The sequence below is a fragment of the Phocoena phocoena genome, chromosome 14, assembly GCF_963924675.1.
Source record: "Phocoena phocoena chromosome 14, mPhoPho1.1, whole genome shotgun sequence".
Classification (NCBI taxonomy): domain Eukaryota; kingdom Metazoa; phylum Chordata; class Mammalia; order Artiodactyla; family Phocoenidae; genus Phocoena; species Phocoena phocoena.
The window spans coordinates 50,350,580-50,373,933 of NC_089232.1; the positions used below are offsets into that span (position 1 = coordinate 50,350,580).

The window sequence follows — 23,354 nt, forward strand, 5'->3', positions numbered from 1 at the left end:
TTCTGTAAATGTGGCTATCCAGGTTCAATTACAATTAACATGGGAACAGGACAGGTACTATTAATGTTGTTATCCCTGGCTTAAAGTCTTGCCAACTGAAAAAAGACGTTTTCATTATGCTTCCCGTTTCAGTTTTGCCCAAATAAACTCTACAAGTTAAAAATATTTGTTTAAAACAAAATCCAAGAAAATGCTTTATTGTCATAGAAGTAGCTGAAAGTAACAAACCAAAATCGTGAGCTTATGTGTGTATGTACGTATATGTCTGTATGTATATGTATATATGAAATTATCAGAAAATGAAAACAAGGTCATTATCCATGAAACAGGATGTAGCATGAGATAAGACTGAACTTTTGGAAAGTTGCTTCTGCCGTTGTAAAAAAATATATAGTGAATAAGTTGAGTTTTATTAGTATCCCTTGTTCCTTTTGAATGATATAGTCACATTATATAAATGATATGAAAAAATGTATCATACAAGCAGATTTGTTCAAATACTGAAAAAGGCCTTGGTCAATACACATTTCGAACAGTAACAAAATCTTTTAGCATGGATTTAATGGCACATAATAGGTATTATACTGCCTCCTCAAAAGGATGTATTATATGAGATTTAATTTTATATGAATTTTGAAATCCACAAAGGCATTTTGTCTCTATAGTTTTGTTAAATCCTTTACCTTAACTGGGTGCACATACAAATTTAATTCATACAAAGTTTGGGCAGAATTTTTTTCCTAAATGATCTACCTTTATTTACGATAACATAAGTAATACGTATTCAAAATGTTTATATTAGATTACACTCCATTCGTACTACAAGATTCTCAGAATGCAGGACATTTAACAAGCAAATGAAAGATCCTCTTATTGCAGAAGTGTGCCAAAATGGGTGTTAACTTCCTAATACACTCTATGGCTATATCCTCTCATTGGATAGTTCCTCCTCAACAAAGACAGTTAGTGGCTAAAATTTAAACAATGGTTGCAAAGCACTTTGGGAAAGAAGAAATGGCTCCAATAAATGCTATGCAATATCTGGGAAGTTAAAAAATTTCAAAGATAATATGGTAATAGGAATTACAGGGTTCTTAAATGAAATTACATCACAAAATTGCCTTTTCTAAATCTTAGAATTTTTGCTGTACTGCCTATGTACCCCAAAGGAACTTTCTAGACATCTAGGATCTTTTCCAATTTATATTCAACTTTGTTCATGTGTCAACAAAAAATAATTAAAAACAAAAACTAAGACAAAATAAAAAATTGAAATCTCATCCTACTGGATTGCATTGTGTCAAGAGAGGAGTATGTGAGAAAGAAAGCAGCAAAATTTTTAGCTGGATCAGCAACTATAATTAATTACAGATTGGAAGAGAAAACGAAAAAAATGTTTCAGAGTTGCCAATTCATACATTTGGACACATTAATAGAATAAATGATTTTCCCTACAAGTTTAAGACAGAGGCTGGGGATTTTTTTTTACATAATATTTCCAAATCTTATCACACTTATCACAGAAATTATGCTTTTAGGACTTCACATCATATTTATGATTGGGCATGATCCTAACAGCAATTATTTAATAAAAATTTAAAAAACAAAAATGTTTAGAAATAAACAGGTAATTAGCACCCCTCCCCCACCCTGAAACAAAAGAAGTCCATTATGGCTTTGATATCCCTTGTAAAGAATTAAGTAGAAGAGTATTGCCACATTTAAAAATAATTTCACACTAATAAGTATTTCTATTTTTTCCGCTGCTTTTGATTTTGTGTCTTTGCAGTACTTATTAGGGAACCTAGACATGTACGAATTCCAGCAAGGTGGAGCAGAGATCCAGCTGCCTCTTTGAGCTCCTCATCAATTTCTTGACACGACTGTTTTCGCATCTTTTTGTCTGGCTGCCCTTTTTCAGAGGTATCTGCACAAGCCTGTGATGCATAGCCACTGTCTCCAAGAGGATCATCTTCATAATCAACGTCTGTATCTTCTTCACTGTGAAATCCTTCACTGCCATCACTTCCTACATGGCTACTCTTTGGGATAAATTCATATACCTCATCCACAGAAGACAGGGAAGACACACTAGACCTGGATGCACAACGCTGTGCTGTCATGCTACTTGCACTGTAATTGTGGTCTTCTTTTGGATCAATGCTGGTGGCTAAAGAATCACTCTCGTGTAATCGCATAGCACTGGAATGATTAAATGCATTGCTATAACTCCTTTTTTTTTGCACTGCTGTTTTAAGAGGAAGCGGCTTCTCACCTGTGGAAAATAAAGCTTCCATCAATAAATCAAAAGCATTTGATTGCAGAAACAGGCCATTTAAAACTACTACATCACTCCTGAATAAGTGCTTTAGATTGGTAATGTTTTGTGGATTTTTAAATTTTATGCAGACCATATCATCCTGTAGGTATTAATGTGAAACATTTTTAAACCACTTAATGGTATGTCTTGACCTTTCCATGGACAATATAATTACTTTGAGCTGCTTGCACAGAATGCCTCAATATCAATGTGCCACTGGTTAGCTAACCATTTACTTATTGATATTTAGGTTGTTGCCAGTTTTCCACTATTACAAATAATACTGCAATGAAAATCCATCCACAAGTCTTTTCTTACACATACGCAATATTTTTCTAGGAGAGGTAACAAGAAATACAATTAATAAGTAAAAGAATATATACATTTTAAGTTTTAATTGGTATTTCCAAACTGCCTTCCAAAATGGTTGTACCAATTTATATTCTACAGTGTATGACACTACCCATTTCCTATACTTAACCCCTAATATTATCAACCATTTTAATTTTTCATAATCTCATGGACAAAAAGATAGTATCTCAATATCGTTTCACTTTGTATCTCCCTGATTTCTAGAGAAGCCGCATCTTTTCAAACGTGTGTTGTCCATCTATATATTTCCTCCTCTGAGGCCCACCTATTCATATATTTTGCTGACTTTTCTGTTGAACTGTTTCCTTATTTCTTACTTATAAAATCTTTTTTATATACACATGTATACTCAATATTATTTCTTTGTCTGTATATAAAGTGAAGAAATATATTGTCCCAGTGTTATGCTTAAAGATATCTGCTGTTGTCAGAACTCTAAAATTTTGATGTTTAATTAAATTTACACAGCTTTTATGGATTTCGCATTTTGTATCTCACCTCAAAAAAGGCTTTTTCCATTTCAAGGTTATAAACATACTTTTCTATGTTTTCTTATTCATAGCTTTCATTTTTACTTTTAAATCTTCAAGCTTAATTTCTAAGTATGCTATTTATTTCTTCATTTCTTGGTCAATGTAACAATATCTATCACAGCATTAACCTCGATCTCTCAACTGCTCACATAAATTAAAAGAAATATAATAAAACAGAAACTAAGTTATTCAGATGAAAACACAATCTAGTTAGAAAGAAGTAATTCTGCCTGCAACACTGTAATATTTTGCATCCTAAATGACATTTGAGGGACTTCCCTGGTTAAGACTCTGTGCTCCCAATGCAGGGGGCCCGGGTTCTATCTCTGGTCAGGGAACTAGATCCCACATGCTGCAATTGAAAGACGCTGCATGCCACAACTAAAGAGCCCACATGCTGCAACTAAAAGAGCCTGCATGAAACAGCGAAGATCCCGTGTGCCGCAACTAAGACCTGGAGCAGCCAAATAAATAAATATTAAAAAAAAAAAAATAACATTTGAAAGGCACTCACAAAAAATGTATTTTAAAAAGAAAAGTGTGATTGCTTACATTCCAAAATTCCTTGTTCTATAGAAGTATTTAAAAGCATCATTGCAGTGGCAGCGTCAATATCAGATTCTGAAAAAGGAAAAGAGTGATAATATTCATGTTCTTTATAAAAGAGAGTCTACTATAAAGGAGAATTAAGAGGTACTAGAGATAAAGAAAGTTCTCTTCTTTAATTATTCACAATGAAAATAAGAACCTGACCTGCATTTCAATAAGGATTGCCCTTAAACAGATTAAATTAGCCAAGAAAACACAAAAATATTAATACTGTCTTTAGTCATAATTATATACAAGCCTACAAGTACTACAGATTTATATAATACTCAAGAGCTCAAACATAATTATGGATATTCCATAAGAAAAATGGGTTTTAAAAGAAAGGCTGGTAAAATCAGCAGGTTCTATTCCAGAGGTCATTATGCTCTCATACCTACTTCTGTACTAAAAGTTCACCCCTCTCCATCTTAGCCATCTCTGTTAGTCTGAACAATCGTGACTGAATAAAAGTAAAATGGTATAATCTAAAATGTGAAGGAAAAGTTAGAAAATGTTTATAAATTTTAGGTTATAAAGAATAAGTTTAAAACAAGACTGATATGAAACCCCCCATTTCTATATCTCAAAGCTGGAAAATTTTTATTACCCCAAAGTTTTGCATTTTACTTGTAATATCTAATTATAAAGTTATTTTTGATAATAAATTCATGAGGATAGTGACTTGCTTTCTCCTCATCTTGACCATAAACTCTGTGAAGGCAGGAAATGTTTTTGACCTTAATAAACAGGCTTAACTTATCAGAAGATTGTTGCTATGAAGGAGCACATAATACTATACTCTTTTCCCTTGAATAAAATGTGATCTTATGAATCAGAGTCTCTAGATGAATGTCTTTCCAATTAGACTGTCAGCTTCCTTAAGATAGGAATCATGACTTATCCTTTTTATGTTCCATAATGCCTGGAACAAATAGTGGTTCCTTGATAAATGTGTAAAGAATATATTACATCTTTGCCCTTCCTCCTTTCCTTAGATTAAGCTGATTATCACCAAATTACAGAGTCTTTGGCATGTTCTAAGTATTAGCAACTTAGAAAATGGACAAAGATGGGCCTCTAAGAACAATAGAGGTGGGATTTAAACCTGTGCAGTCTACCTCCAGAACCCAGGCCTTCAATTTGTACTCTATCATCATCCCTTAATACTTACTAAGCATCTATAATTAGAGTAGGAAATTTTGTAGAAAATTACCGAGTATACTGGAAATTCTCTATTCTGTTATTCATTCAATAGAGTGTCCTGTTATAAGGCTGACATCATTCCAGGCTGTGAGGATATAGCAGAAAACAAAACAGGAAAATCCCTAACCTCTCATAACACAAAGAAATACAGTATATCAGAGTGAAAAACACTAGGGAGAAGAATTAAGGGGGAAGGGAGACAGAGAATGAGGGGAAAGGTGGTTGCAATTTTAAGTAGAGGTTAGGGAAGGCCTCAAGGAGAGGAAACAGTTGAGCAAAAACCTCAGGGAGGTGAGAGAATGAAACCATGAAGACATCCAAAGGAAAAGCATTTCAGGCAGAAAAAAACAGCAAGTTAAAAAGAATTTGAATCAGTGATTCCCACATGCCACAGTCACAGAGGCTAGCAAAACAAAGACCTCTGCAATTCCTATCTTTCAGAATGAGACCTGACTACAATACGATCAGAGTTCAGTATTCTAACATGTCTTTGAAGAATAAAAGGTACAGCTATAGCTCATATTGTATCTCTGTGTGAACTGGAAAAAAAAAAACAACTTGCCTCCAGGTGAATGTTTCCCTATACCCAGGCACACAGCTTGGGGACTGGAGTGCTGGCTGATTTCAAAGCCCATTCACTGCCTCAGCCAGGTGTCCTTGTGCAGGGCACAACTTGCATGGCATTATACTAACAGAGAGACTCCTGCTCCATGAAATAATTAAATATATACCTTGTTGCCAACTTTATTAAAAAAAAAAAGGGAGTGGTAGTGAGGGAGAGAATCTAATACTGAAATGCATTCTAATGAGGAAACAATTCCAGGAAATTTATTAATCTTATAAATGAAGCACCTATAAAACATTCTTAATTTCTGAAATACAATACCTAAAACTAAAGAAAATTGATTTAGAGACTTATCCTGACAAAATAAGAAAGCTGCATGAATACCATTTCCTTTCTTAAAATAATAACAAAATTAGGTACTGTTTCTACAACAGTAGAATGATAGGAAAAGTGTTCCTTAAATACCCTTATTTCTTGTAGGAATTTGTTACAGGCAAATTAATTTGAATTTTCCCACATGAAATTACTTATTTGCAAAAACTTCTTTGCAAAAGGATTTTATCTACATCTGATTTGTTTGGTTCAGAACATTTGCTAAGTATGCTTCCCACAATGCCTTGCCAATTAACTAAAAAAAAGTTTAACTTCAGTGTTAAAATAAGCACCAGAGAAATGATAGCAGACACTCGGTAATCAAGAACACCTGGTTATCAATACAATTTTGAACTTCTTGGAACAAAAACTGTCTGTGTAGATTTTACAAACAATTTTTATTTATAGTACCAAATCAGTTTTGGTATTAAAATTAAACTTAAGACTTATTTGTTTATTGTCACAACTGAACATACTTCATAATGCTTTTTTTCATTAGTAAGTACTTCATGCTGTTTTAAAGATGGTGCTGTGGTTTTAACAAACATACTATTAGCTATATTATTTAACATATTCAGTTCATGAAGAATGAAAATTTGGTTCATTTATAAAGTCTTTTGTATATATTTTCTCTGACACTATTTAGTTTAATCCTATAATTCACTTCCAGTTTACAGTCATTTGTCGTTAGAGCCATGAGAGCCATCAAAACAGTGAATTAGACAATAACAACAACAACAACTTAGTTAAGTCATATTATTTCCCTTTTTATCCTTCATAGTTCTGACTGGGGTTCAAAATATGCTACTGATTTAATAACTGGTTCAAATAAATCTCTGTAAAAAGTGTTAATTTATGCCTCCTGGTTTATATTTTCTTAGCCTTGATGCTAAGAAATTATTAACAATAATTGAGAAAAAAATTTAAAAGACATCAGTCTTAACTATGTGAAAGTGAGGGTTATAATAAGACAAGTAAGTTTCTATCATCTGATTCTCAGTCCATTTGCTTAAGGAATGATATGAGAACCAGAGGCAGAATTTAAATGGTTATAAGCTAAGTGATAAATATAATAGGACTTACTGCCTTTACCAAACCAATATACACATTTACAGAGCATCCAAACAGAGAACCTGTTTCTTGTGATTCTTTAAAGAAGTAGGAGAGCGATTTCAAAAAATTACTAAGACTTTAAGCTGCTTGGACCACCAGTTTACTTTCATTTCAATTAAGATAAAAATTATGCTAATTTGTAACCTGAAATTTGAACTTAGATATGGACTTAGCCCCTAACTTCATCATTAACTGTCTAAATTTCATATTTCCTTGTAGTATGCTAGTGCTTAAGTATAAATACTAAAATTTACTAACTAGAATATAGTTCCGTTTTTGTCTTCTTTGTTCACTGATATATCCTTGGTGCCTAGAACAGTGCCCAGCACACAAGTGCGCTCGATAAATATTTTTAAACAGATGAATTTACTCCAAACCCACACCAAATATTGACAAAAACAGCTTCTGTTTTGCTATCTCAGTATGAGATTCCTGTGCCTCCTGCTGCCCGCTATACAATACTGTAAAATAGTTATTGGCAAGATGAGCAAAAAAGATTAGACTTTAAAAAAGATAATTCTGTGAAGTGACAGATGAATCTTATATTGGATTCTAATACTGGAGCCAACAATGAAACTTCTGTGATCTTTACAAAACACAAAACTGACAATGTCATCTCATTCTTTAAAGACCTTCAGCAGTTCCTCCAACGCCTCATATCTGGTAGGAGTGCAGGCTTTGAAATCAGAGTTCCTTCTATACCATTTACTAGTTGTGTGACTTTGAGAAAGTTACTTAATCTCTCTGAAGTTCAGCTTCCTTATTTGTAAGAGAGGGTAACAATACCTCAAAGAGTTGCTGTAATGCATACGAAACACCACAGTCAGGAATTCAATGCGAACTAATGTTATAGTTATAGGAAGAAGTTCAAACTCATTATGCTAAATAAGCTCTCCTTGATTTGGCTAATGCCTGCTTAAACTTCTTCATTTGCCTTGCCCACACTAAACGATCACATCTACAGCCACTGGACGGAGGCTACCTGGTCCTCTTCTATGCACTTAGGTTTCAGCCACACTTACCGACCTGCAGTTCCCAGCAACTGTCCTCCACCAAACCTCTACCCAAAAATATCCTCCCAACTTCTGAGGCCCAGAGTTCAAGCATCACAGCTTCTTCTCTAAGAGGCCTTTCCTGACCCACCTCTAAGCTTAATTTGCCACCCACTTCCTTTTCTCCCAATGTACTCTGCATAATTCTAGTCAACCTTCTTCAATTAAACTCTGTTTTCTGAGAGTAGGGCCTGGGTCTCTTTCATCTCTGCATATCCCAAAGCACCCAGTTCAATGCTTGGCACAATGGAGGAATTCAGCAAGTACTTGTAGAATAAACAGTTGAATGTTTAATCGATTTATCGTTGTATTTTCAAACTTTACCCTAGAAATAATATCAAGAGTTATGAAAAAGCAAATTTCCTCAGAAGTCTATGAATATGTGCTAGAGCAACCTGACTTGATAAATTTTCTTAAGTTTTTGTGTGGTAGTACGTTTTCCTGTTAAAACTCAAGAGAATTGTGTATTCTGTTCCAGGACAGACTTGCACTGGTTGACAGAATGCCAACCACCCTCCCCAAGTGAATTACTAGAAGGGGAATAGCCCTAAGACTCACAATGATAGAGATGGAGGGAAGTAAGGTGTTAGCAGTCATGGAGAGATGTAAACTCATTAGATGAAGAAGTACCTAGGCTCTAGTTGTAGAAGCTGCTCCCCAAAGGAAGAAGAATTTGGATGGAATAGAACAAGAGCAAGAAGAAATTCTAAATAAACCCCAGAATTCAAAAGAGAAAATGTTCTCAAAATGTGTATATGAACTAAGCTTAAAAGATTAAGGGTCAGAACTCACTGAGGCAATAAAAAGATAAAGGAAGTTTCAGCAATACCTAAATGTAAAGAGAGCACATTTACTCATGCAGGTAACAGGAAAATGGATACTTGCCTTATGTTAAGTAACAGCATATTTGAAGCAGACTCCCAATCCGCTTAACTTCTCTGCAGAGTCCTCTTAAGCTTTTTCACACTCTTTCCCTCCCTTATTTTTACAGACCACCATCATATTGTTTCCTAGGCTTGGCTTAGTGTAGTTCTAAAGAGCCTAAATATTTCTGATACAGAGAAAGGCTTTTAGTCTGAGAATTTCTATTTTTAAAGGTCATAGAAACATCTGTAGGCTCCAAAGCAACAATGCTAGGAAAACTTATGTTAATATATCACTAACCTGTAAGAGTAACTATGAGTAGGGGGGGAAAACTGCAATTTCAGAATTTTGACCTACTTTTTAAAAGTCTACAAAATTCTAAAAGTTAACATTGCTTTCTTCCTAAATTATAGTTCTTTGTACTTAACCTATAAAAGAAATACGTAAAACCATCCCTAACTCAAAGGCCGTACAAAAACAGGTGGCAGGCCAGATTTAGCCCATGGGACATAGTTTGTCAACCTCTATTCTAGTCTGACAGACTTAAAAAGATAATTCTCTATTGCAGGCATTACTAAGAAATATTTCCCTATTTTCAAGGAAAAGTATACATAAAAGGAAATGAAAACAGGGATATAAAACAGTATACACAGTATAATCCCAGTGGAGAAAAAGTGTGTGTGGGAGGTGGTGGGTGTATGTGCATGTATGTGCATGCACGCAAACATATCTACTCATGTGAAAGGCATAAAAAGGACCAAAGCAATTATATTAAAATGTGAACAGCAGAGGTGCAAGATAGATAAGGGTAGGGGATTAAGAGGTACAAACTACTATGCATAAAAGAAATAAGCTTTAAGGATATATTGTACAACACAGGGAATAGTCAATATTTTATAATAACTATCTACGGAGTATACCTTAAAAAATCGTGAATCACTATGTTGTACACCTGAAACATATAATATCAAGTATACCTCAATTAAAAAGTTAACAGCAGAATAAAGGGTAAGTTTTAGTTTCTTTTTTATAAATGTTTTTATTTTCCAAAACTTCTACAATGAACATTTAATACTTTTATAATTTAAAAATAATTAAACAAAAATTCTGATTTTTGATCTGAGTTTTTATGATTTAAAATACTGATCTTCCACATACCTTTGAGAGTTCGCACCTGGTTCTGCTTGAGTACAGAGCTTAAGTAGTGAGGTGATAAAGAACCACTGAAAAATAAAGAGATAAGACAAGCGTACTTATAAAAGATCTTTATTTCACATTTTATAGAACTTAGTTACAAATACAACTAATTTGTACAATAAAAAACACAAACTATTTTTACCTTGTTTTCTTTGCTAATACTATTCAGTTTAGGAAGAGTCTGCCAAAGCAGAAAGAGCATAAGATCCAAGTTTAAATCACAACTATTTGGGTGTTCTTAGGCAAAATAATTAATCTTTTAGTTTCTTCATCTGTAAAACAGGAATAATTAAACCTCCCACGTAGGGTTGCTGTGATAATTAAATAAGAATAATGAATGTAAAATGCCTGGAACAATAGACAATACGTAATAGTTACTGTTTGATTTTGTATTGGATGCCTAAGTTTGATATGATATTAATACAGGTGTTAAAATACAAATAAAGTGTTTACCAAAACAATGTTTAAGGAAGACTGTATGGTGATGACAAAAAACAGATAAGCTCCTGATTTAATCAATAAATATCAGTATCAAATTAAACTTTCTATATTCATGAAAAAAGACCAGTAGTTTTTTTCTTGTTTTTGTTTTTTTAGTTCCAAAAATTAAGACATTTTTGGGACAAACTATTTCTCTTCTTTGGAATTTTTGATAGTATTTTTTAAAAATCTGCTTTTTGCTAACCAAATTGAAAGTCTAGGGCTTCCCTGGTGGCGTAGTGGTTGAGAGTCTGCCTGCCGATGCAGGGGACATGGGTTCGTGGCCTGGTCCGGGAAGATCCCAGATGCCGCGGAGCAGCTGGGCCCGTGAGCCATGGCCGCTGAGCCTGCGCGTCCGGACCCTGTGCTCCGCCACGGGAGAGACCACAACACTGAGAGGCCCACATACGGCCAAAAAAAAAAAAGTCTATTTCTTAGTCACAGTTTTACGTACTCTATAGATCATTCTCTTCCTCAGACTGACCAATTATGACATGAAAGGGCTACACAAAGTTGTGTCAGATGGAACTGTTATTTTGCCAAACAATGATAAAGAGAAAATGTTTCTAAAAATATTAAGGTAATGTTTTAAAGTCAAAGATTATAATCTTTATGCTGTTGTTTTATCTACCTGTTTTTAAACCACAAAATCAGCTTTATTTAACATATAAATATATGATAAAGCTAAGAGATATAAACATGAAAATGCATCATATCAAAGGCACAGGAAAGTGTATTTTTGATGGTATACAAAGTAGAGTGCCAATTCTCCCATTTAATTTTTAATAAAAAATAACATTGCTAAATAAAACATGAAAGGACCATCAGCAGAACTTACCATTCGCTTCTAAACTATTTTTTTTCTTTTTTTTTTTTCCGGTTCGCGGGCCTCTCACTGTTGGTGGCCTCTCCTGTTGAGGAGCACAGGCTCCAGACGCGCAGGCTCAGTGGCCATGGCTCATGGGCCTAGCCGCTCCGCGGCACGTGGGATCTTCCCGGACTGGGGCACAAACCCGTGTTCCTTGCATTGGCAGGTGGATCTCAACCACTGCGCCACCAGGGAAGCCCTAAACTATTATTTTTTTTAACTAGGACATCTCATAAGCACCAACATTAAAGAAGGTATCAACTCCCAAACAATGAGAATATGAAACTCTGATAACGCCTTTTCTAGGTTTCATTTCATAAGGATAAACCAGTTCTTGTTACAATGATCCTTCTAATCTACTAATATGGTAAATAAGCTTAAATCTCAATAAGTATATATGTATATATATTGCTGACATTTCAACTTTAGTCTTACTAATTTTTTTAACTGTATCTCAGCTATAACCGCTCCTCTAAAAGTCATCTAATAATACTTAAAGAAATTAAACACACAAAATGTTGATAACTGTTGCAAATGGGAGTTCACATTCTCCCTACTTTTGTGTATGTTTCAAAATTGCCCTGTATTATTTTATTAAAAAGCTTAAAAAACTTTTTATAGACTACCCTTAAAGGTATCTTGACAAAATCTGTCATTTTTAACTCAAATTAAGATATGTAATAGAATTTAAAAAAAAGATTCTGAAGGTTTCTTTAAGAAAAGGAAACAATCAGATTTAAGGACATCGTATCATTTTCAGATTTAACTTAAAATTGGAAAGCTATAAGATCAATTTGTTGATCACTGAGTTAGAAAACAGAAGCCAAGGAAAATCATTATATTTACCAGCAGAAACAAAACAAATAAAAAACTCCAAAGCAATGCTATTTTACTTGACAACATTTAAAAATCTGAGACTTGAACATAATTTTCTAATATTAAACATATTGTGAAGGAAAAAAACTTAAAATAGAAAAAGAAATATAAATATGTATATAAAAATGCTGCAATGACAAATTTAATCACCTTATTTAAAAATTTTTAAATATACTTTTACTTTCCCATGTCTTCAGGTCAGCATTAGCACTGCAGACAATTTAAATGATTTAACCTTTACAAAAAGGTTTCAGGTGATACCTGAAATCATATTATCACTGTCTTTAGAGTTTAGTTAGAATATTATTAACTACATTTTCCAGAATTTATGTTCTCACTTATCCAACATCCTGTTTCCTAATAAGTTAGACTATAAGTAAACATGCCTTATGCTAATGTCTTATTCATAAATCTCTATATAATTAAAAAACACTACAACTCTAAGTTTCTCCATCTCATATAATGAAATCTTATCTATCACCACTGACATTTACATGTTAGATCCTGTACCTTTGTGGTGATGCAGGAGGGGTGTAAAATGTTGATTTTGAGGGAAAAGGTTGCTTCTTCAGTGCTTGCATAAGGTTGGGTTTATATTCTGGATCAACACACCATAAGGAGCCTTTTCCATTAACCTAGATTAAAATATACAAGAATTAGTAACCTGGAACTTTAAGACACACAAAATCAGTGTCTGAATGCTTTTAATAAATGTGTGTGGGGAAAAAAACCCAATAGTACCTTTTGAATACAAGGCAAAAGTTGAAGTAAATTTGCTAGGAATGGACTGTGTGACTAAAAGCCCCAGAGGCAGACTGCCTGGGTTCCTATCCCCTGCCCTGCCATTGACCCGCTGTGTAATTTTAGGAAGGTTAACTAACCTCTATTTCTCTGGGCCATTATTCCCTTATTTGTAAGGTATGGATAATAACAGTACCTACCTCATAGGTTTGTTCTATGTATTACATTATGCATAAAGTACTCTGCACATTGCATGGCACTAGGGCCACAGGACTGCACAACTCTAGGACATGGCATTCACATCACATTCTGTGAGAATGATACAACACCAAGCTGTGCAGAGAACAGCATGAAGGGCTGTACAAGGTGGTCCTCTACATGCTAAGATGTCAACAAATGTTACCCCTTATCATTACTGTTAAAGAAAGAAAAGATTAGGTAGTGTCATTCTCCCAAAAGTGCTAAACAATATATTAGGTGATGCATATAAAAATAACTTCATTTTTTATGGCATTAACACTAGTGTTTAGTTTCCCATTTATTTTCTTTTTTGTTTTTTTTTCCAGTACGCAGGCCTCTCACTGTTGTGGCCTCTGCCGTTGCGGAGCACAGGCTCCAGACGCGCAGACTCAGCGGCCATGGCTCACGGGCCTAGCCTCTCTGCAGCATGTGGGATCCTCCCGGACCGGGGCACGAACCCGGGTCCCCTGCATCGGCAGGTGGACTCTCAACCACTGCGCCACCAGGAAAGCCCTGTTACTAATTTTTGTTTTTATGTTACACCTTTTCTATTTCAAAAACCCTTTCTTAAACTTTGAATTACACTTCATAACATTAACAATTATATAGACAACAATAAAACTGACCTGTGTCCTATTCCCCTGCTCCTTTCTGCTTGTATAAAATCCTATATGATGTACGCTATTATCATTGCTGAAGATTTAATGTGATAAATTCCAGGGTGCTTCCATTTCCTGAACTCTTTTTCAAGGTAACATTAGCCTATTACCGAGGCTTTTTTATCTCTAAATATCATGTCGTAACTATTATAGCAGAATGGCATAATGAAAGAATACTGTTTCACACGTTTTCAAACTGAGGTTCTAATCGTTGCTTATTGATTGGCTACTTGATAGTGGACAAATCACTTAATCTCTAGGAGTCTGTCCTCTCATATTTTATCTGTAGAATTAAAAAAACAGGCCACTTCATTGAGTTGTGATGAGAGTCAAATAAGGTAATGTATATGCAAGCGACATAGAGCTGCAAACTAAGTGAATACTAAGAGATTATACTGAAATTGGCACATATCAATAGTAAGTGTATATGGCTTAATAACAATATATTCCTACTCCTAAGAGATGAGGGAGTTTTTAAAAACATCAACAATAAGAACAAAAATCAATTAATTCCGAAGAGACAAAAGTTAGAAAAAAAAGAGATGGATTAAATTGATAAAGGAAAAACATTCTTGTCTGAGGAAAAGTATGGTAATTGAGTATAAGGCAGTTTTTAACATCCTAGCAACTTAAATATATTGGAAAAGAAAAACCATGGGTGTCAAATCACACTGTAATATAGTAAGAAACATACCATACTATCAGGTGAAACCTTTTCTGGCCTACAGCAGCAAGATATCACATGAAGTACACTAAACAAGTGTTTGAAATTTTAATTTTTTTCCAAAGGAAGTCAAATTTTACAAATGTAGTTTTGAATTAAGTGATGGAACATCTTAAATTAGATATATTTTCAGTCGCTTGACCTAAGTGGTAACTGTGTTTTGAAGATTGGGAAATAAAACTTTAAAATGTTAGCACCCACAACATCCTTTGCCCCAAAACCACTTCAGTTTCATACAGAAAAGATATGCATGAATTATTTTTCATATATTGACTAAGACAATTATTTTAATAATTCTAACCATGTTCTACCTTGGTATTCCTGAGATTATACTCCTAGAAGCTGTTTAGTTCAAATCTACTTTTAAAATTCTCTTGTGAGAGAACTGCAAATAATTTTGATCTTTTAAGAACTGCTATTTCTTTGAAACAGCAAATTGGAAGAACTGGTACTGAAAACTTGTAGTTCAGGGCAGTTAAGTGTCTTGAGTAAGTTCTCCAAATAACAGTCTGGTTTATGTTACCATGGCAGCACTTCCGTTCACTGGGTCTGTTCACAAACTATCAGTAACAAGATAAAATTATGTATTTGCTAATCTATGTTTCAGAGTCTAGAGCAAAAAACTTATTTGGAATCTAAGTCTCACTTAAAAACTTTGCTTCTTTATTAAGTTGTGCTTAGATGATGGAACACAAGTAATAAAGAGTTTTAGAAGTATTGTTTTAAATTTGCCTACTACAAGACACATTTTTTGTGCAATGGAAACAGGAAATGTGCATTCTCTCATGTACTGTTTTGCATTTTGGAACTCTAAGGCTTCTGGACTTATTTGGTAAAGAACCACAGAAGCTTTTGAAGAAATGAGGAATATATATTAAGAATTGAACTTTAAAAAGATTTATCTTAATGGAAGTTGTAAAGAAAACTGGGAGAAGAAACAATGTTCCCTATTCCTGAAATGTTTTTATGTACCTGCCCTGTACATTTTAATAGTTTCCCCCCTTGACTACCTTTTTCAGTGGTTTTTAGAACCACTAAGTTTAAAAGGGCATTATTCATAATTCTTGCTTATAGTGTGAACTTTTATGGTGGCTTGCATGACTTCCTTTCTTGGGATTTAGCTATTGAAGCAAATCACAACTACGAAAATGTAGAGACTAAAATTGTACTAAACCAGGCAAAACTTCTAATTTCATGTTTCCCAGTTAAAATCTCCATTAACTGTTTTAGTTTGGCTTTTACAAAAGTTTGAAAAGCAGATTTAAGACTTCAGTGTTAACATTTAAAACATAAAAACAAATCAAAACAAAAAAAACACCATGTCTAGTTTTTGTAATTTTAAAATTCTGAGACAGATAAATGCCAAGCCAAGATTTTTAGACCCATCTCTTGAGAGTGGTAACTATGGTATGGATGAGGGTAGGAAACTAATCAACAGCTATACCAGCTGGCTGGGTATCAATATCAATTTGTAGTTTGACCTGGACCTTTGTCAATCTTGTCTTCTTTTTTGAGATTACCATCTCTAGATAACAGCTTTCATCAGAAAACTGCTTTCAAGGTTGCCAAATTCAGTTCCAGCATCTAATGGAAGTAAGTGTAACTTGCTTGCCTTTTGCCGACTGGAAGAGAAATACTGTCCTTTTGAGGCATTGATTCAAGAAGTATTTTATAAATTAAAAAAAAAAGAAATTCACAAGCCTTCCCAATCCCACTTGAATGTATCACTTTCTGTCCAAACTTCAGACATTTAAGTAAAGTGGTCCATTGATTTTCGTGAAGACCATCACCTACCAGTTCCTTCCCTCCCACCCCAACTTGTGGCAATAGCTGGCTAATTTTTATACCAATGTATTACAATTTCTGTATTTATTCTCATATTCTTTATTAGCTAATAAGATAATTTCTTTCTCTTTATCACACTCTCCCTGAAATCTGGACTGTACGTTTTCCCATTCACTAACTTCCACTTCCTTAATTCCTTTCTTTCTCTAAAGATTCAAAAATGCTCAGGTTAATTATATAAATAATGTATACAATTAAAAATTAGGGACAAGAACAAATCCCTTTTGATTACTAACACAAATTATACCACACTAGACATATTGTTCTAGAACTTTACCACAATGAATATTCTTATATATTGAATGCATCTCTGTCTGCAAGTATGAGTTTTACTTAAGGGGAGAAATCAGAATCTGATCCACTAGATCAAAGGATACGCACATTTCTAATTCTAATAACTACTGCCAAGTTGCCCTCATGAATGGTCATACTAATTTACACTCCTATTAACGGTGAGAAACTATTGATATTGATTTATTTCCCCATATCCTCAACTAATAAAACATTAAAAAATTTTGCAATCTAATGGGTAAAAACTGTTTTGTTCTTTTAATTTGTATGTCCCTGATTGCTAGAGAGGATGAACATCTCTGCATATGTTTATGGCCATGTGTATTTCCTCCTCTGTGAAGCCCCTGTTCATATTTTTGTTAATTTTCCTATCAGGTTTTCTTTTTCTTATTGGATTGTATGTGTTCCTTACATACAGCGGTGTGCTGCTGACTGTAAACATCCTCTATCCACTTCGCATTTAATGACATAATGTTGGTAGCTCGAAAGTGGCCACAATAGAAATAACCACTGTTCATATATTTTTTTTAAACTTTTTTTTTTTTTTCGGTACGCGGGCCTCTCACCGTTGTGGTCTCTCCCGTTGCGGAGCACAGGCTCCGGACGCACAGGCTCAGCGGCCATGGCTCACGGGCCTAGCCGCTCTGCGGCATGCGGGATCTTCCCAGACCGGAGCACGAACCCATGTCCCCTGCATCGGCAGGCGGACTCTTAACCACTGTGCCACCAGGGAAGCCCCATATATTTTTAATTCTAATCTTTTGGCTGCTACTTGTCTCAATCACTTCTTAGCTCATCATTTTCAAGTTGTTTTTTTTTTTTTTTTTTTGCAGCATTTGACACTGTCGCTCATTCACACTTAAACTGACTCTCCCTGGCTTCCATTATACCATACTTTTCCTAGACTCTTCTACTGAAAATCAACGCTGAGGTCTTTAAACTTAGAGCTTTAATACCATAACATCACTACCATTCCTGTATCATATTTCTAAATATCTAGTAGACAGTTCCCCTTTTACATCCCATCATAAGCATAAACACAATAGGTCTAAAACTAGAAAAGAATTAAGGATACAGTTCAAAAAATAAAACCTAATAATGCACGGTGGAAAGGATACATCCAAAATTTCCAATGCTTTCAGTCGTCTGAAAGGAAAGTTTGACTGGGGCAGGGGGATCTGCTTCCAAAATGGCTCACTCATATGGCTATTGGAAGGAGGCCTCATTTCCATGCCACAGGGGCCTCTCCACAGGGCTATTTAAATAAGTGTCTGTATGATATAGCAGCTGACTTCCCATAGAGCTAATTAGCCAAGAATCCAAGATGGGAACCATAATGTCTTTTATAACCTGGATTCAAAAGGCACACTTCATCATTTCCACAATATCCTCTTGGTTACATGAGTCAGCCCTCTGCAGTATTGGAGGGGACTTCACAAGGGCACAAATACCAAAAGGTGGGGCTCATTTGGGGGCCATCTTGGAGGCTGGCTATAACAGAGACTGATCCTTTGAAATTGCTAAGGCTTTGTTTAATGGCCTAACCACATAGTTGCCCTCCATAAATGTTCCATGTGTAGTACAGAATGTGTTACACAGCAATTTATTACATAGCAATAGATAACTAATAAGCTCCTTTAAGTTAGTTATAAGACGATGATGTGTCCAAATGTCTTGCTACCCAGGGTGTGTCCATGGATTTAGAGGCATCAGGATGACCTGGGAGCCTGTTAGAAATGAAAGAGCCTCAGTCCCCATCCTAGATTTGCTGAAGCAGAATCAGTATTTTAACAAGATTCCCAGATGATCAGTAGGTACATTCAAGTTTGAACAGCACTGTCCTATAAAATCCTTCAGTTACCAAAAAATATAAGTACTTGTCCTTTTAACTTTTATTCTAAATAAGAATAGGAGATTTCTGCTACCACTTGGGGTATAGAAAGCCATAAAAGAACATCACTCCCAGCCTAACAAGAAAAAAACTGGACTTCCCTGGTGGCTCAGTGCTTAAGAATCCGCCTGCCAATGCAGGGGATATGGGTTCGAGCCTGGACCAGGAAGATCCCCATGCCGTGGAGCAACTAAGCCCGTGCGCCACAACTACTGAGTCTGTGTTCTAGAGTCTGCGAGCCACAGCTACTGAGCCGGTGTGCCACAACTTCTGAAGTCCGCAGGCCTAGAGCCCATGCTCCACAACAAGAGAAGCCACCACAATGAGAAGCCTGCACACTGCAACGAAGAGTAGCCCCCGCTTGCCACAACTAGAGAAAGACCATGTGTAGCAATGAAGACCCAACACAGCCAGAACTAAATTATAAAAAAATTAATTTTAAAAAAAAAATTAAAAAACGAAATAGCCTACATAACCGTAATTTTTTATGAGCCTATCTGAGATCTAAGGCTGCAAGACAACAGAAATAATTGAATTTTGAAGTATGACAGGTCCTGTGAGGAGAGACAAAACATATGAACAGTTTCACATTTGGTAGACCATGGAAGAAGTGGCAGTCACAATAAAAGGCAAGAAAAAAAATACTCAAAACTGTAGGCAGGCAGGAGACCGAAGGAAGACACCCTTGGAGACGGAGATAGATGTGCAGAACCTACCACGGTCTGAGGCTGGAGCAAAGATATCAGGCAAAGCCCATTCATGCTCCAGGCCCTGAATGAGCAGAAGGTGAGATCAGGTGTCACTGTGGCAGAGGCACAAAACCTGCCTAAACCCTGGACAAAGCTCCATACCAAGCAAAAGCAGTCTGCCGCTGAGAAAGAGGCAAAGTATACTCCTCACCCCAGTCCCCGGGAAAGGATGGCTGCTATTGGGAGAAAAGTACAAAACCCAGCTATCTTCACATTTTACTGACACTAGGCAATGTATTCAATACTACATGCCATTAGAAGGGCAGGAAATCTGTTCATGCCCAAATCCTTCAAAGATACAAAGCAGAGATCTGCTGCTGCTGGGAAATGGTCACTCACTTGAACCTAGAACTTCCCACTGATATTAGGCAACATCTACCCACCATGATAGGAATGAGAAAGAAATTGGCCTGAGTGCTGGAACAGTGCTGTCCAGTAGGAATTTATACAATGACAGAAATATCCTATTTTGTGCTATCCAATATGCCAACCACTAGCCATATGTAGGTAGTTGGCTATTGATGAGTGCAGCTCTAGACTCCACTCTGAGTAAATGGGAGAGACTGTCCGCTCATGCAGGAGACAAGGAAAGTCCCACTCTTGAGGCACAGGTGTACAGAGTCTGATTAAGACTAAAACTGGAGCAGAAGAACCAAGAAACCCACCCTGTTCACACTAAGAACTTTGCACCAAGTAACAAGCAAGAGCAATCTATTGCTAAGGAAGGGGCAAGAGTACAGAGAGAAATACTCAACTCCTGTCACCTCTAAATGTGTCACAAACTGAAAGATGGAGTTGGAGCAGAAATGCTGAGAAACATCACCTGACATTGCAGGCCGCACACTAAGTACAAAGCATCAACAGTCCATCTCTGTAGGAATGTGAAGACTATGGTACACTGAAGGTAACTATGACAACCACAAAACCCAAACCCAGCTCAATTATTTACTAGATTGACCAATACCTGTTCATACTAACAATGTGACAGAAGTAGAGGAATATCTATTTCTGGATAGAAATATTATTTACCTCAGTCTCTACCATTCTTTAACAAGCAATGGCTGCCACTTAATCCAAAATTATGCAACACACAAAAGCAGGAGATAAAACAATCAACAAAACCAGACCCAGAGATGGACCAGATATTGAAGTTATCAGACAAACACTATAACTATGATTAATATGCTTAAAGATCTAGCGGGAAATTTTAACAAAAATATGGTGACTACTTTTTAAAAGGCAAATGAAAATATTTAAAAAATATGAAGACTTTATCAGGCTAATCAGCAGAATGAACACAACAGAGGAAAGAATAAAACTATAGAAAGACTGGGAGATTGGGACTGACATATATACACTAACATGTATAAAATAGATAACTAATAAGAACCTGCTGTATAAAAAATAAATAAAACAAAATTCAAATATTCAAAAAAAAAACCCCACAAACTATAGAAGGATCAATAGAAATTATCCAAACTGAAACAAAGAAAGAAAAGAGTAGGAAGAGGGACAGAGCAACCAAGAGGTGAGACAATAGCAAATGGTCTAATATATTTTTACTTGGAGCCCAGAAGTAGATGGTGAACCACAAGAAATATCTGAAGAGATAATGAGGAAAAAGAATTCTAAGTTTAATGAATGACAACAAACCACAGATCCAAGAACCTCTGAGAAACCAATGCAGGATAAAAATAAAGAAAAACACACCTAGGCACATCATAGTCTGCTGCTAAAAAGTAGTGATAAAGAGAAAAATCTTGAAGACAGATAGTAAGAAAAAAAAATTACAAACAGAACAACAAAGATAAGAATCGTAACAGACCTCTCTTCAGAAACTATGCAAGCCAGAAGAGAGTAATGTCTTTAAAGTACTTAAAAAAAAACCTGTCAACCTAGAATTCCATACCCATCCTCCACAAAAAGGTTAAAAAAATATTTCATTGCTAGTAGACCCAAACTATAAGAAATGTTAAATCAACTTCTTGGGAAAAAGGAATTGATCCAGATAGGGCATCAGGATTAGTCAACTTTTTCTGTAAAAGGCCAGATAATAAGTGAATTAAAATTATTTGAAGGTAGACTGTGATAAATTAAAAATATATACTGAAAACTGTATAGCAATGAGTTTTTAAAAAAAAGAGTAGCTAGTAAGCCAATAGAAGAGATAAAATTGAATCATAAAAAAATACTCAATTGACAAAAAGGCAGGAAAAGTGGAGAAAAGGGAACAGATACAGCAAATAGAAAAAAAATAATGTAATGACAGATTTAAATCCAACCATATCAGTTACATTAATGTAAATGATCCACACTCCAGTTATAAGGCAGAGATGGTCACATTGAATAAATAAGAATAATACATAAATATAGTGACAAGAACATTACAGAAACTAAGAATAGAAAGTTAGAACATTAAAAAAAACTAATTATAACTGAATCACTTTGCTGTACACCTGAAACGAACACAACACTGTAAATTAACTATACTTCAATTATTAAAAATTTTTTAAAAAGAGAGAAAATAATAATAAATAAACCCTAATTTATGTACCTACAGTAGATTGAAAATAATTCTGCTAGGTTTATATCAATACTGAAGAAATTTTTAAACTTCTCAAATGAAAGCAAATGGTGAATATAATTAACCTCAAGCTGAAGTAATCTGACTATTTTTTGTCTTCCTTTGATTTCCTCATATGTTACGATCTCCATGTTAATTCTCCCCCACCTCCCTAAATATAGCAATGTTCATAAACACTGACCTTGCCATGGCTTCTTTCCACTTTCTGAAAACATTTATTCAGGGATAGATTATGTCGAACAGAATTCTTCCAGCCTGTTGGTGCGGTTGCAAAATATGGGAAGCGGTTCAGTATCCAGCTATAAATTTCTTTGACAGGCAAACATTTATTTGGAGACTGTTCAATAGCCATATAAATGAGAAGACTAAAGGAGTATGGGGGTTTTGAAGTTGCTGATTTTTTTTCTGGGTTCTGATAGCACGACGGTCCTAAGGATGGCACATCATCTCCCTCTATGTCATACAATGGACTAACAATTGGAAGACCCTCACTTCCAAAGCTGAAGTTTGTTAGGAGATTAGTACTTTCGTGAAGCCAGTTCAAGTTTGTGAGTTCATCATCTGCTGACTCACTGTTCACTAGAGTGGCCTTTGGCCTGGCAGCATCAACAGCTTCAGGCAAGCTTCCCATTTTGTAAATCTGGCTTAATCCTGCAACCTTTTCAGCTCCTGGAGTTTCAGCTCTCTTTTCTGGAGTCATTCCAATTATTGGACCCATTTACTCTTACAGTTCTGCAACAAAAGAAACAATTATCAGTCAATGTAATACTTAAGATTCATAAACTCATGGAAGAAAGAAATACATATTTAAATAGCCCCAAATCAGAGAAATTTTGCAATCAATATCCCACATAATATTTAAGCACAATATCTGTATAACAAAGATGCTAAAGGTTACTATACAAGGAACAGAACTTATTTCATGTTATTTGAAATGACGGCAAATAAAATGCAGCACTATAGCACAATATGTACAGGTGATATTAACAGAATTAAGTAATGTATTTTGAATACTTATTAAAGTCCCTAGGCTTTAGTAACTGCCTAATAAGTAATGTTTACTGTTATTAAAAATGAACAATTATTTCTTTGAATTATAAAACTCTATAATCTATTCATTTTATGGATCTATGACTTCACTGTAATTAACAGTCATACATATGGCTCAATACAAACAATAACCAAATTTAAAATAAAGCTCAAATAATAATTCCAAATAAACCCTTT

General features: G+C 35.1%; 1 protein-coding gene across 1 annotated transcript; it reads right to left on the bottom strand.

The window, feature by feature from the left end:
* Positions 1–1,751: 1,751 nt before the first annotated feature.
* Positions 1,752–22,845, bottom strand: FOXN2 (forkhead box N2). The gene is made up of 5 exons (XM_065891572.1): positions 22,309–22,845; positions 12,914–13,038; positions 10,141–10,205; positions 3,778–3,846; positions 1,752–2,275 (listed from the first exon to the last, which is right to left on the bottom strand). The coding sequence occupies exons 1-5, from the start codon at positions 22,843–22,845 to the stop codon at positions 1,752–1,754; spliced, it is 1,320 nt and encodes a 439-aa protein (XP_065747644.1).
* Positions 22,846–23,354: the final 509 nt, after the last annotated feature.